At 46.7% G+C, this 15,170-nt stretch overlaps 1 protein-coding gene across 1 annotated transcript in view; it reads left to right on the top strand.

Annotated features, from left to right (window-relative positions):
• Positions 1-15,170, top strand: part of LOC144790964 (cytochrome P450 2J5-like) — a 466,984-nt gene that overhangs the window by 376,594 nt on the left and 75,220 nt on the right. Inside the window, exon 7 of the mRNA XM_078665581.1 lies at positions 7,462-7,649. Coding sequence (XP_078521707.1) covers positions 7,462-7,649 — 188 coding nt within the window. The remainder of the gene's footprint in view (positions 1-7,461; positions 7,650-15,170) is intronic.

Below are 15,170 nucleotides of genomic sequence, written 5' to 3'. Positions count from 1 at the left end.
ATGCTCATGCGACACGGCCAGGGGTTCGGGCGACACCGCCCGTGCGGCTCCGCTGGAGCCGCAGGCACCGCGTCCATCTCCATACCTGCCGGTCCCTGAGCTGCCTGCGACATCGGAAGACATAAGTGCTTTCCTCATGGCCATGAGGACTCACTTCCCTCTGTCAGAACCTGTTGAGGCGCCTTCGGGCCCCGCGAGTCCGACTGGGAGCCCTAGCGGGCCGGCGGCTCTGGCCCCGGCGCCGTCGGGTGCTTCGGCACAGGCGCCATCGTCCTGACGTCGCAGGGCTCCACAGGATCCAGGCTTGGATATCGGTAGTCGCCAGTCGACCTCACAACTCCTCCGCTGGCGCCGACCCCGAGGGTGTCGCTCCCGGTGCCGTCTTCGGACGACACCATCCCCAGTTCCAACCCCTGTCCGGGTGCGACGCCGGAGCGACGCCGATGGGTGAACAGTTCACCTACGACCCGGCTCCATAATTTTTGCCTGGTTTCCAGGAGATGGATGATGAGGAGGACTGGGAGGGCAGTGCCAATTGAGCCAGGACTGGGAAGATGAGCTGGGGGAGGCAGTGGTCTAGACACTTCGCCTAACACTGGATTCATCTCTCCTCCCTCCGTGGATTTGGAGGAGGGGGCTACTTATAGCGTGGTGTTGAACAGGGCAGCCAAGGCCTTGGCTCTTGAGCTCCCTGTCGCAGCCGTGAGGACTAACCTCCTCACTGAGGTGCACAAACTGCAGGCAAGCTCCTCGGAGCTTCTACTGCTGTTTAATGAAGCCCTCACCGACGTTCTGATGGGCACCTGGTCCAAGCCCTCTGCAGGCCTCCCTGTGGATCGGAACGTGGCCTGACACCACCGCCCGGCTCCAGGTGACCCCTGCTTTCTGCCCGTTCACCCCACCCCCGAGAGCCTGGTGATTCAGGCCTCTAAATCCCAGACCGCCTTCCTGACCGCTCCTCCGGATCAGGAATCCAAAAGGTATGATCAGTTTGGGAAGAAACTGTTCTCCTCTCTGAGTTTGGGGCTGCGGTCGGTCAACACCGCCTGCCTTTTGGGCCGTTACACCCACTCTCTGTGGGATACAGTTGCGGAGGTGCTGCTACAGTGTCCGGAGGAGGCCCAGACACGGCTCGCCCAAGCCCTGGCGGAGGAGCGGGATGCAGCACGGTACTCAATTAGATGTGGACTTGACACCACGGACTAGCTGGGCAGAGCGATTTCCACGATACTGGAGATTCGTCGCCATGCCTGGCTGCGGTCTGCCAACTTCTCGGGGGATGTCCAGGCCACGCTCATGGACATTCCCTTTGATGGACGTCGCCTCTTTGGCGACAAGGCAGATAGTGCGCTAGAGCATTTCAAGGACTCCAGGGCTACGGCGAAGTCCTTGGGCCTCAGCCAGCGCCAGCAAACTTCTGCTTTTTGCCTCTTTCGTGGCCAAGGAAGGGGCGCCCCCACACGTCCAGCCAGCCACAGGCCACAGAACCAGTCTTAACGTGGACGCAGGTGTGGTTATCTCCGTGGTGGTACTGAGGGACAACGGCAGGGTCAGTCCACATCTGCCTCATAGCCTTCCTTGTCTGGCATTTCAGGCCCATTCAATGCCAGTGGGGGGCAGGGTTATCACCTCCTTCACTGGCGTACCATCACTTCGGACAGGTGGGTGCTGCAAATCGTCCGAAGGGGCTACTCTCTCCTCTTCGAGGCAACCCCTCCAGCCATGCCACTGCATGGCAGGGGATCACTTGCAACTTCTGCAAGAGGAAGTTACGGCCCTCTTGGCCAAGGGGGCCATCGAGCACGTTCCTGAGCCAGAAGTAGAGTGCGGTTGTTATTCCCACTACTTTCTGGTTCCCAAGAAGGGCAAAGGAGACCTACGCCCTATCTTGGACCTCTGGAACGTCAACGGCTTCCTCCGAAAGGAGAAGTTCAAGATGCTGGCATTGTCTCAGGTCTTAGCTGCCCTAGACCCTGGAGACTGGATGGTTGCGTTGGACTTGCAGGATGCTTATTTTCACATCCCCATCCTGCCGGCCCACCAGCGCAACCTGCGGTTCGCTGTAGGCCATGAACACTTTCAGTTTATAATGCTCCCCTTCGGCCTCACCAGTGCCCCTTGGGTGTTCACGAAAGTGATGGCAGTGGTCGCAGCTCATCTTCGCAGATCAGGGGTTTCAGTCTTCCCCTATCTCAACGACTAGTTGTTGAAGGCGGGCTCGCCCCACACAGTTGTCTCCCACCTCCAGACTACGGCCGACCTCCTGCACCTACTGGGGTTCTCCATCAACGTGCCGAAGTCACACCTGTGCCCCTCTTAGAAGCTCCTTTCTTTTTATCAGAGCAGGAGCAGTTCTGGAAGTGGCGCAGTTTCGGGTTTATCCCCCCGAGCAGCGGGTTCGGGATATTCAGGCTCTGATTCCTATCTTTCAGCCTTTATCCCGGGTCTCGGTCAGGTTGACGCTGCAACTCCTGGGGCTGATGGCCTCCTGCATCCTACTGGTGCAGCACGCCAGGTGGCGGATGCGGGCTCTGCAGTGGGACCTGGAGTTTCAGTGGGCACAGCATCAGGGCAACCTGTCTGACCACGTCCTGATCTCGGAGGGCACTGCGAGTCAGTTGCAGTGGTGGCTCACGGACTGAGATTGGGTTAACGGCAGATCCCTCTCCTTACCCCAAATGGAGCATGTAGTGGTGACGGATGTGTCCCTCCTGGGATGTGGGAGCCACATGGGAGAGGCGGAGATCAGAGGCCTCTGGTCTCCGGTGGAGTCCCGGCTCCATATCAACCTTCTGGAGCTGCGGGCGATCCGGCTTGCACTGAAGGCATTCCTTCCCTCTGTCTGGGGAAGTGTAGTGCAGGTGTTCACGGACAACACCACCTCCATGTGGTACTGCAACAAACAGGGTGGGGTGGGGTTGTTGACCCTTTGTCAAGAGGCTCTGCGCCTCTGAACATGGGTGGAATGCCAGGGCATCACCCTGGTGGTTCAACACTTGGCAGGTTCCCTGAACACCAGGGCAGACAAACTCAGCCATCGGTGTATGATGGCTCACAAATGGCGTCTGAACTCGGACATGGCGCCAGGCCTCTTTCTGCAGTGGGGAGAGCCTTGGTTAGATCTATTTGCCACAGTAGAGAACTCGCAATGTCATCAGTTCTGCCCGTTGGAATCTCCAAGGCGGCACTCGCTCGGAGATGCTTTTTATCGCGAGTGGAGCTGCGGTCTGTTGTACGCCTTTCCTCCTATACCACTTCTGCCCAGGGTGCTGAAAAAGATCAGGCGCGACCGGGGCAAAGTCATCCTTGTGGCTCCGGACTGGGCACGAAGGTACTGGTATCCCGAGCTACTCAGTATGTCAGTCGATCCCCTGATTCAACTGCCTCTTCAGGAGGACCTCCTGACGCAGCAGCAGGAGACGGTCCTCCACCCGAACCTGTCCAGTCTCCACCTCCATGTGTGGAGATTGAGCAGCGACAGTTGAGGCCATTTGACTTGCCTCCTGAAGTCTGTGATGTGATTCTGGCAGCTAGGCGTCCCTCCACAAAATCAGTATACGCCTGCAGGTGAAACAAGTTTTTGGCATGGTGCACAGCAAAGGATGTGGATCCACTCTCTACCCCCCCTTTCAGAGGTTCTCCTCTTCCTTCTTTCTCTTGCCCAGCAGGGCTCTGCTCAGGGCGCTATCAAAGGCTACCTCTCAGCCATTTCAGCCTTTTTGAGGCTTCCTGATCAGCCTTCTCTTTTCAAGCCCCCTGTCATAAATAGATTCTTAAAAGGCATCACACACATGTTCCCTCCTGTTCCTTTCATGATGCCTCAGTGAGACTTGAACCTTGTACTGACTTATCTGATGTGCGCTCCCTTTGAGCCACTTCATAACTGTCCTCTTCGTCTTCTGACTCTTAAAACTACTTTCCTGGTTGCCATCACCTCTACCAGGAGAATGAGTGAGCTCCAGGCTCTATCTTCTAAGCCTCCTTTCCTCTCAGTCCATCCGGACAAAGTTGTTCTGAGGACTTGTCCTTCTTTCCTGCCCAAGGTGGTTACAGCCTTTCATATCGGGCAGTCCATCACCTTGCCCACCTTCTTTCCACCTCCGCATCCCTCGAAAGAGGAAGAGAGTCTCCACCATCTGGACCCAAAATGTGCGCTCTCCTATCTAGACCGCACATGCCTGTTCCGGGTGGACGACCAGCTCTTTGTTGGTTATGTGGGCGCTAAGAAGGGACGGGCGGTGCACAAGCGGACCATCTCTCGGTGGGTCGTGTTGTGAATCAAGGTTTGCTACTCCTGTGGAGCTGCGCGCCCATTCCACTCGGGCCACGGCGGCTACTACTGCCCTGGGTAGGGGATAAGCATGGGCCAAAAATCCGCTCTGCTCGAGAAATTGGCAGATTTTCGGCAATTTCACGAGACGCAAATATGGCGAAATTGCCGCAAAATTCGCAAATTCGCTTGCGGGTGGATTTTTTTTTGATAGCCAGCTCACTCAAGGGACAAAGTTGCAGGTAAACAGGGTCGCTAGAGGCAAATCTTCGGGCTCTTTACGCAGCTGCAGTGTAGGAAAAGCACTATACATTTACCCAACGAGGTAGCACTTACTGATTAGCCAGTAGAAAGTACTCCAGTAGAGGTATTGCACAAAACGGTGGCATCTTCGTGGATAACTTTGCAGGGCAGAATTCATTCTGGCACGAGACTCCTGTCACAAAAATTAAACCTCAACAGGAAACACTTACAGCAGGTGCCCAAGTTGAAGCTCAAATTCAGTAACGTTTTAATCAGCCCAAAACATTAGTGAGTACGGTCGAGGCCGGGCAAGTGTGCTTTAACCCCATATCTGCCATTGAAAATTAGCTTTAATACTCGAGGGAGGTCTTTGAATCAATGAGTTTCTCGACGCAATCCCCGTGTAGTTCTTGTGACCAGGAGGCTGCTTTCTCCTCACCTGCTGCCCTCCTCGCTTTCTGACCCTATACACGAGAGGCATGTTGACACGCATAGAACCCTGCCCGTTTGGCCCCGCACCACACACTAGTGGTATCAAATGTCTTCCCGCCCTTTCCCAACTATGATGGACAGCTCACTCAAGGGACCTCGGTGCCTTTTGGCGCGGTGGCAAAGTTACAGGCACACATGTTCAGTGGAGACAAATCTTCTGGCCCTTTATGCAGCTGCAGTGTAGGAAAAGCACTATACATTTACCCAACGAGGTAGCACTTACTGATTAGCAAGTAGAAATTACTCCAGTTGAGTAGAGTTCAAATCGCAAAACAAAAACGCGAGTTTGCAGGAAAATCCGCGAATTCGCAGATTTTTTTGCGATTTCGTGCAAATTCGCGGACCGCAGATCCGCAAAATTTTTCCATACTTAGTTGGGGAGTCCCCTTGCAGGTCATCTGTCAGGCAGCTACGTGGGTCTTGCTGCACACGTTTGCTAGGCACTACTGCCTGGACAGCCAAGTCAGGAGAGATGGCTTTTTCGGCTGTTCTGTTCTCCAGGACTTTCTGGTGTGATCTTGGTTTGCAGACCCACCACCTGGGTTGGTATTGCTGGGGTATCTATTCTAAGGTAAGGAATCTAACACTAACCTGTTTCTTTCAGATTCACAAGTTACTTACCTTTGGTAACGATATCTCTGTAAGAAACAGTAGTTAGTGTTAGATTCCTTACCAACCCACCCATCCAACCCCGTTCTGGGAACCAATATCTAGGGTTAAGGTCATCCCTTTCAGGGCCCTAGTTTCATGTCACCAGTGTCGGTTTCTTGCATGGCTCTGCATTCCTGCAGCGGAAAGCTATGTACATAACTCACGTCAGCGTGCGAGGGCAGCGTCTAAGTACTCCGACGACGTCATCCCGGAGATCACGACGCCGTTGGCAGACGCGGGGCCGCAGACGACGCCTACCGACGCGCAAGGGTACTGCTGAAGAAAACTTTCCGGATCCAGCCTGATGCCTGGGGATATTCTAAGGTAAGGAATCTAACACTAAATACTGTTTCTTACAGATATATCGTTACCAAAGGTAAGTAACTTGTGCATCAGAACCAAAGCTCATCTTACCAAACTACATTGCCAGCAAGTTTTCTGAGAAATGTCTTAGAAGCTACAGATACCCTCAACAAGGGCACAATTTGTGCAGCTCATGCTTCCTGCTGAAAGGTAAGATCTAGTTCCAAGTCTACAGTCATTGCCATTTCACTTCCATAAGCCTCCCAGCTTTTGTGTTCATGGACAAGCCATGCAATACACATGTTAGAGATGGTTGTTGGTGAATTACCTAAGTTTCACCCTCTTTTTGACAGCACATTCTATGCTATAATTTGATCAGTGACTACAGTAAAGTGGCAGTCTTTAGCAGTCTCTTGGGCTGGGAGCACTACCTGATCCCACAATATGCATCTACATTCTTAACACACCTAGGGACTCATTTTGATTTGGCTGAGTGGTACCACAATCGCAAACCAGTTTTGATCCAGCCCTGCCAAACTCTCAGTTCCTCTCCTCTAATTTGAGTTGGGTGAAGCATTGTGTTCACAGTGGTAGAGCTACTGTTGTCTCTGCCATCATAAATCTCTGATGTGGACAGTCATCCATGAAAAATCCACTAAGTCGCAGTGACGATTTTCCATCTTTATTAAGGCGAGACCGCAGCCACTGTCCGAGTTTGTTACGTGAGGCATGACTGAAAAATGCATAGAAAATGTAGATTGCCCCCTCATACAGGTAGAAAACTCACTGCACCATTGGACCATTCATTTTTTTAATTGAGAAAAACATTTTACAGGTTTTTTCCTTAATACAAAAAAGTTTGTGGTATTAAAAAATGGTGCCTGCTTGATAAACCTCCTGTGCTGTGATGGGAGCCTTTTCACTAAAGGGTGAGAGGTTGACAGGGCCATGGCATCTGCTATACTGGCAAGCTGCCAGGCCGTCCGCCAAGGACCACATAACACCTTATTTATTGATTCCAAATTTCTCACTGCTGCTCTCACTTTTGTATCAGAAAATCAGATGCATTGATAGTAGTTGGGGTTAGATACTTTATGCACACATATGTAATATACTGTATAGTTTAATGTGCTAAATGATATATGCTATGACATGTTTGAATTCTTACAATAAAATAAACATATATTAAAAAAAAGAAAATCAGATGCATTTTGTGTTGATGTGGATTTATGTGGTTGCGACAATGAGGAAGGACTCTGAGTCTCCTTAGCTGCTTCCAACTTGCAGTTAGTACTGTAAAAAAAGTCCAGATTATCAATATTACAATTTGTCAAGTTCCCAGAAAATGACAGTTGCACTTGAAGAATGTGCTCCTATTCAGGAGTTACAGAGCTTGTGAATGCCACAGGTCTGAATCATTTCAACATGATGGGAGAGGAGAGTGGAGGCTTGGTAGTCCCTAGTGTATTCCCCACTAGTAACTATTGCATATCTCTCCCCAGAGAAAATCCAGAGAGAGCTTGATGATGTCCTTGAACCCAACCAAATCATCCAATATGAAGACCGGAAGAAGCTGCCATACACCAATGCCGTGATCCATGAGATACAGCGCTACAGCAGTATTGCTCCTCTTGGCCTGGCACATCTTTGTGTGAAGGACACGACTATTCAGGGCTTTCATCTTAAAAAGGTAACAACATTTATCCTTGAGGTGTCAGGAAGGTTGGTTATCCGTGAGTCAGTTATGCCTTTGCTTCTGTGTCTTTGGCTTTGCTCCGCATATTTGATGAAATCACAGTTTAGTGACAGATCAGTCACTCAAAACATGGAGGTGCTGGACTACTGGAAAATCTTCACATTTATGGAAGAAGCGCTAAATCCAGATGTCAAAATATTGTGTACACAATGTGAAAGGGACACACCAGTTTTGCTCAAGCTAAGGCTTGATTATGATTTCAGACAAAAGTTGGATGGAGACTCCACTAGCTATATTTCCTCCATGGAGGAAATTCCACAGGTGGAATATTTTTTGGAGATACCACTTCCTCAGCTATTGGAGGGTTTTCCACTATTATTTAAATTGAATCATGCCCTGTCGTTCCAGAATAAAAAGCAGAGCAAAAATATTTGCTCCATTCTAGTAACAGTAGCAGCAAAAATAGTCCAAAGTTAGCTTATTCTATGTTTGCCCCAGCAAAGAACTGAAATGGCAAAAAGTTCTGATGTGCCTCTTAGACTTCAGTAACTAAAGATGTGCGTGTGAGGAGAAATCCCACATCAAATTTCCATCCATGTGATGATCAGGTCCATAAGGGGATACCTATATGCTTGGACATTCCCAAGAAGGTGATGTATGCCCCTGTAGCACAGGAAGTCATGTCCCATTGATACTCTGCGGCCAGTGGTTGAACCATGATTTAGCTGCATAACCAAATTACTTCCCTTATGTCTTTGTCTCTCCATGGATAGGAAAAAAGGGGCGCTCAACATCCTGTGATTCTGGGCAAATCGTGTAATCTCCCCGTGCCTAACAAAAAAGAAATAAATGAAGGTGTCCGTTTGTAATGCAATTGATGTTCATTTAAAGCACTCAGATACCTTCGGGTTAAGTTTGCGCTGTATAAAACTCCCCCAAAAAATGAGAAGTCAGTACATTTAATATCTAGTCAGTCTGGCTTGCGGTGTAGAAAGAAGCCAACAAGGGAGGCTTACGTATCTCTTCTGCTGGTTCCAATATTTTGCAGTTTTCTTTGGGCAGACCTGATGCGGCTGCAAGTGTACATTTCATTTTACAGGATTGTCAGCTGCTCAAAGCAAGGACTGATGTGTTGAGGAGTTGATGCAGCTGAAGCTGGTAGCAGGAGGCTGGAAGCAGAGGCCTGCAGAAGAGTCAGGGAGCATGTGTGCCCCGTAGGACCTTTTCCCCAGAAAAGTAAACTGTGTTTTGCCTCTGAGACTGCCACCACCCACAACTCACGCCGGAAGGAATTCCATCCTTAGAACTAATCACCGCCTATTACTGCCTACTTCTGTCCACTTCCACCCACCATAGTGAGTCATTGAAGACCGTGACAGGTTACGGGTGGTGGTATTGGGAGGCGAGGGAGGCGCAACACAATATAGTGCAGTGGGCATGGCATAGAGGAAAACCCAATATCTGAGAAAGCAGTAAATCCAAGGAAGAATCCACCTGTGGGATTTCCACCACTATAACATTTACATTCCCAGTCTTCCAGGAGGGAAAGCGCTCGTACAGCATCATAGTGCTTTTTTTCCAGGCAGGATGGGCAGCACAGGGAAACAAGGAGGGGAAAGAGGGAAGAGCTACTGGCAAGTGTTGGGTATTCGCGAAAGCAGGAAGCAGATTTTGTGTATGTCTGTGGCCTCCATCACCACGGTTGGGGCACCACCCACCCCACTGACCTACTAAGTTAATTATTAAAATATCTCCACTCACCTCAATCCCTAGTGCACAAAATCTCACATACTGGCATTCCGACAATCAGTTTGTCTATTTCTGCAGACCTACCAATGAGACAAAGTCATTGGTCCTATCTCAGTTTTTTACAGCAATTGGTTGACAACCTAGAGCTTTCCAACCACTGGCTCTATTAAGCCTCTGTTCTGCGTGCCTTGCAGCAAATCCATCTCAGAGCCACTGATAAAATCAGAATATGCCTCAAGGACTTATACACTGGAAGTGGTGTGCGAAAATGCAAATCTATGGCTCATGTGCACTTGCTGAACAACGGAGGTATTTATTCTAACAGGAAGAGATGGCATAAACAAGCAGTGGCACCCTAGCTTCGTCAGGGTGTGTTGCTCTGCTGAGTTCCTCCTTTGGAAGACATATGTTCTAGCGTAACAGTACACAAATCACAACTGGAGAAGATATAGGATCTTTTACATAACTTTGCTTCAAACAAAAGCAGACAAAAGAGGTGGGTGAGCCAGGCCGTGCAGAACAAAAGCAAAGCACTGCTTCCTTACTTTAAAAGATCATGGGAAACTTGAAGTGTTCAGACGGAATACAGACAAAGTTGCAACCACTGCTAAATATATAATAAAAAAAGATGCAACAAAACTAAACCTATGGCCGATAGTGAAAGGATCTATATAGCAATGGCAGTCTCCAAAAGCGATAACAAAACAGCCAGAGGGTGGGACAAATGTAACTATTCACCAATGACAGCAAAGGATTTTCGAAATTTAGGAACAAAATAGCCAAAAGTTGGGACACATGTAAACTATTCACCAACAACAGCAAAGGAATTTCGAAAACCAGACGAAACAACCAATGAAAAGTGATGGGCGTGTACAAAGCCCACAGAGTGAATACTGCATGTCTCGAAGACAGCACATGTGCACTGCCAGGCTCGACCTAAAAAGGGGGGCAAAAGGAGAGGTGAGAGACAGAAGTGCCAACTGCTCTTGCCCCACACTCTTAGACAGATTAACAACCCTCCCAGCAATAGTGAGCACATTAGTTCTAGACTTAAAGCAACACAAGAAAATGAGAATAGAGCTAAGACAATGTTCAGCCTGAGAAGAAGACAACCACAAAAAATACGGAAAATTAAAATCAACACAAAGGATATGTTATAATAATGAGGATACTGTACCCAACCAGATATTGTCCCTGACAACGAACCACACGCAGGAAATAAGAAGTAAAATAAACAGCTGCCCAGGGAACAACGTTACATACTGACTTTAATAAACAAGATATTTATTGAGGTCTTACGATGTAGGTTATTTGGTAATAATCTGCAAATATTTCACCAATCTGAAAAGGGGACAGGTAACAATTTAATTGCCCCAGCAGTCGAACTAAACGTAGCCCATCTTAAATAAAGCCTCACACAGAACATATCAAAGTCACCACTAATAATACCACAATCTCACCGGGAAACCAGCTGTATCAAATACAGCAGAATCAGTTGATGCCCAGCTATAGTGAGATCATAAACCAGTCATAGGTACCACTCAACTTAAACTCACTGGCAAAGAAAGTGGCTTATTTCACAATACAAACAGAGAACTATGACTGGAAAGAATGTAGCATTAATGTAAGGCCTTTGGAAACAGAAGGTGACAATGAAAATGTAATAGAATGCATTAAAATCCACACATCGGATATAACAGGAACCAATTCATTTCCATCTCATTTTATGCATTATAGGGAAGCTAACAGAGGCAGAAAGATAACCACACATACTAAGTGAAGCCCTAAGAAAACATCTCCCTCAAAGATAACAAGCATTGGCATAGTCAATAGGTCTCGCCTTTGGGAGCTTGTAAGTGTTTAGCCATGCAGCACATTATCCTGGGTGCTACAATATCTACTGTTACTTCACGGCAACTGGTGAACGGCCACACACAGTCAAGGTTGGGCTTTCGTGCTATTTAATGAACACTAGAAATGCAAATTATGCCTAGATAGGAAAAGTCTGCAACCTAAAGGAATTTAAGTGATGAATAAAGATAATTCTATTCAAATAATGCCTTCACTAACTGCACCAGTCGGCGACACAATGAAAACAAACCTATATTGATTAATGGCAGAAGTGACATCATGCATATTATTTGATTATTTTTGCAGCTTCTTTCTGAAATGTGTCAGTAAATGTACAATTAATTTATCTTATTCTTTGTAGTTTCAACATGCTTACTGTAATTTAGCATTGTTTTTAATAGTCGTTATTAGCCAGGTTTTACCATGTGCAGTGTCTAGATGGTGCCTAAAGGTGCTCTTTTCAACTTATAGTGTGCCATGGAAGAGTACTTAATACATTAATCAGGCTACCCAATGTGTCACAACCTAAAATGATTAAATGAAAACGGTCTGATAATCCTCAGCTACCTTCAGGAGAAAGTCTGGAGCACATAAGAGCTTGTGGCACACTTGAAAACAGCATCAATACATTACAGAAAAAGTGTACTGAAAACATGTGCAGTTTGTCGGCCATATTAATTAGAACACAACGCAACATATCTTTCCAGGAATGCCAGCTGTCCACATTATTATGCTAGTATCAAAGATATATTCTTACTTTTTCCTTTGAAATGCTTGCTTTTTCTAAATGGTTTGAAAAAATACTTTCTGGTTTATCTCTTGATCAACCTGTGAAGTGACAGGCAAGTGTATTAAATCAATAGACATACCACCCATTCCCAGGACTGGAAATAAGGTATAATTACGACAACAGTGATTCACAACAGCATCTACTGCACACACAGCTGGCACAAGAACACACACACTATCGACAATTCAGACACCAGAGCACAAATTGAGGACCTACATTGAGAAAATAATCCAACTACATGGTGCTGCCAGCTACTGCATTGTATTTTAGTTGTTTTATATAGTACTTCAAATGCCAGATGAGTCATCAACCTGGTTTCAGTGGATGGACTGCATGCTACTCCATTTTGTTTTTCACCTTGAGTGTGCAGTCATGGGATGAATTGAATACGGACTTTTTTTGTCATCATTTTTATTGGAGATCAAAGATAGGCAATTTCATAGGATACAAAACAATATAGTACATATAAATCAGTATGTGACAAATAATATACATCTGTAATATATAACAGAAGAGGAAAAAAGGAGGAAAAAGAAAAGGAAAAAGCAGAAGGGAAAAAGCTATATACCTGCTGGAATATTTGTTCTTGGTCTTGCATCCTATAAATTACCTGTCTAAAGGATGCTGTCTGTATCATCACAGCTATCCAGTCCTCTTTGGAGGGAGGGCTAAGTGATTGCCACAGTCTTAAAACACATAGTTTAGCAGTAGAAAGTGCAGTGTGTAAGAGTCGACTCTGAGGTTGTGAAATAGTAGGAAAACTTCTAAAGTCATGTAGCAAAATAGTGGCAGGTGTGAAAGGGAATGAAACGAATAGTTTCTAGTATTGTAGCTCCTATTTGCTGCCAAAATTGTTTTATAAAAGGACATTCAAAAATTATATGCAGGAGGTCACAATTAGCTTCAGAGCATCTCCAACACCTAGAATGCGATGATAATCCAACTCGTTGCAACTTTAAGGGAGTCCAATGCCAATCATGTCAAGTTTTAAAAACACAGAAATTAATTTGTGCTTCACGAGTGCCCTTATCCTATTGGATACAAAAAATACTATTGCAGGAGATCTCTTTGCTATGGAACTGATACAAGTGCTTAGAAAAAAGTAATAAAGCGATACAAAAAATCTACATGTTCAAAGACACACTGAAGTATACAATGCACACATAGTTGGGTTTATACTCCTATGGTGTAGACGCTCTACAGCCGCCACAACCAAGGGATCACATGCCTTATGTGACATTAAAGTGAACTACTCCTGATTATTATTTTTAGCCAGTAGCATATTACAGGTTAATAATTTTAAATTGCAAGCAACATTACAAGACATCAATGCAATATGGTGCCTGAAAGTGTCACAAGGCAGGCAGTCACTTGTCAAGCCCGTTTCTCTGAATACAATAACACCACTGGAAGAGCTCTTTCAACTTTGCCTTGAATTCATTTTGGCAGAGATATACACTGAAAAAATATACTTATAGCATCAAGGCACCATGAAATCATGGCATACTGATTAAAAAGCACACACAAATGGTAGGTTAATGTATTACACCCATGCATGACAACGTTATTAACATGTAGGATGGAGCATCCTATCAGATCAAACTCACTAAAATAGCACAAAATTGATTAATCGCTTAAGATTGGTTTCCCATGAAGTAAAGTGCTACCAATCCTCAAAGTGCATTAGCGCCTCATTGAGGGTCCGAAACCTTATACAAATACTCACACCATTACAAACCAATCCACCAGTCAGAAGCTGACAAGTGCCCCTAACAGCCAAATCATTGTTTAAATTGGACAAATCCAGCAATTATGGATTATATGCTGTGACATAAAGTCATTCTGAAAAAAAGGGTTTAGACGGTTTCAAAGACAAAATGCCTACATCCCAGAGAGGCATGCAGTCCAGGCTGCACAATCTATTACCTGCACCAACAGCTGCCGCCATCCTCCCAGTCTAGCTACTCACTTTCAGCTTCAGGATCACAGAGACAGCTTAACCAGCCACGGCAGTAGCCCACCTTATACCCAATCACAAAAGAGGATAGACAAACAGTGTTCCGACTCATTCAAGTCGTATAGCGAGCAATCCCTGTGTTTCAGGTAGAAGCAACTATAACCCTGACAACTTCTGTGTACCAAGCAGCTCAGCAATACATTTATATTTTACTGGGATAATTAAACATTATGAAAGGGAGAATGTAGCAGTGGTGACAGAACAATATTCAGAGTGAAGGTGCTACCAGCTATGTTATAGTTGGGAAAAACAAAAGAGTGTAGGAAAGTGGGATCTTTCTGTCATAGATACCCCACTTTTCGCCTGGTGTCAGTGTATTTTGACTGCAGTTCACTGGGATCCTGCTTATCAGTGACTGTGCTCTCTTCTCTAAATGTGCTTGGTAGGTACTTTGTACACCACACAATTGGCATACTGGGGTACCATTGTATGTCCAGAGTATATGATATTGAGTTACCCAGGGCATTGGTACCCCAGGGGTCTCCCATGGGCTGCCAAATTTATTTTGCCACCTATAGGAGCCCATGCAAACTGTGTCTGCAAAACTGCCATTGCAGTCTGTCTGGCAGCGTGCGTGTACCCTTCACTTCAGATATAAGTTTCCCATTATATACCGGTCACAACACTTAAAATCAATAAGTCACACCTAAGGCATGCCCTTCAGTCCAAGGGCAGGGTGCATGGTTCAAAGTGTGTGGGTACCACTGAATGAACAGAAGTAGCCCTACAGATCCCAGACTCAAATTTCTGGGCTTTGTAAGTGAGGGACAGGATTATAAGGTATGTCGTGGACACTGGCAAGTTGAGTAGTCTAACTTCATAATGGGTGCCCGAACCAGGTCATGTTTGGTATCAAACATGTGGGAATCATGCAACTACACCGATTTCAGTGTTCATTGCATGATACCATGAACTGGGGGGCTCCTTAGACGACCCCCCAATACCTACCTGTGTAGCCTTACAGGGTTTGACTGCCAGCCCGCGCTGGTGCTGACCCTAGACAGCGTTCTGCCCCCCCACTGATGAGCTTCAGTCAAGCAGGGGAGGCTGAATAACGTATTTCCTGCAAAGGAGAGGTATGACCACCTCTCCTTTAGATTTAGGTAGG

This window comes from Lissotriton helveticus, chromosome 11 (assembly GCF_964261635.1).
Source record: "Lissotriton helveticus chromosome 11, aLisHel1.1, whole genome shotgun sequence".
In the NCBI taxonomy this organism is placed as follows: domain Eukaryota; kingdom Metazoa; phylum Chordata; class Amphibia; order Caudata; family Salamandridae; genus Lissotriton; species Lissotriton helveticus.
This window is presented reverse-complemented; position numbering and strand designations above follow the sequence as displayed.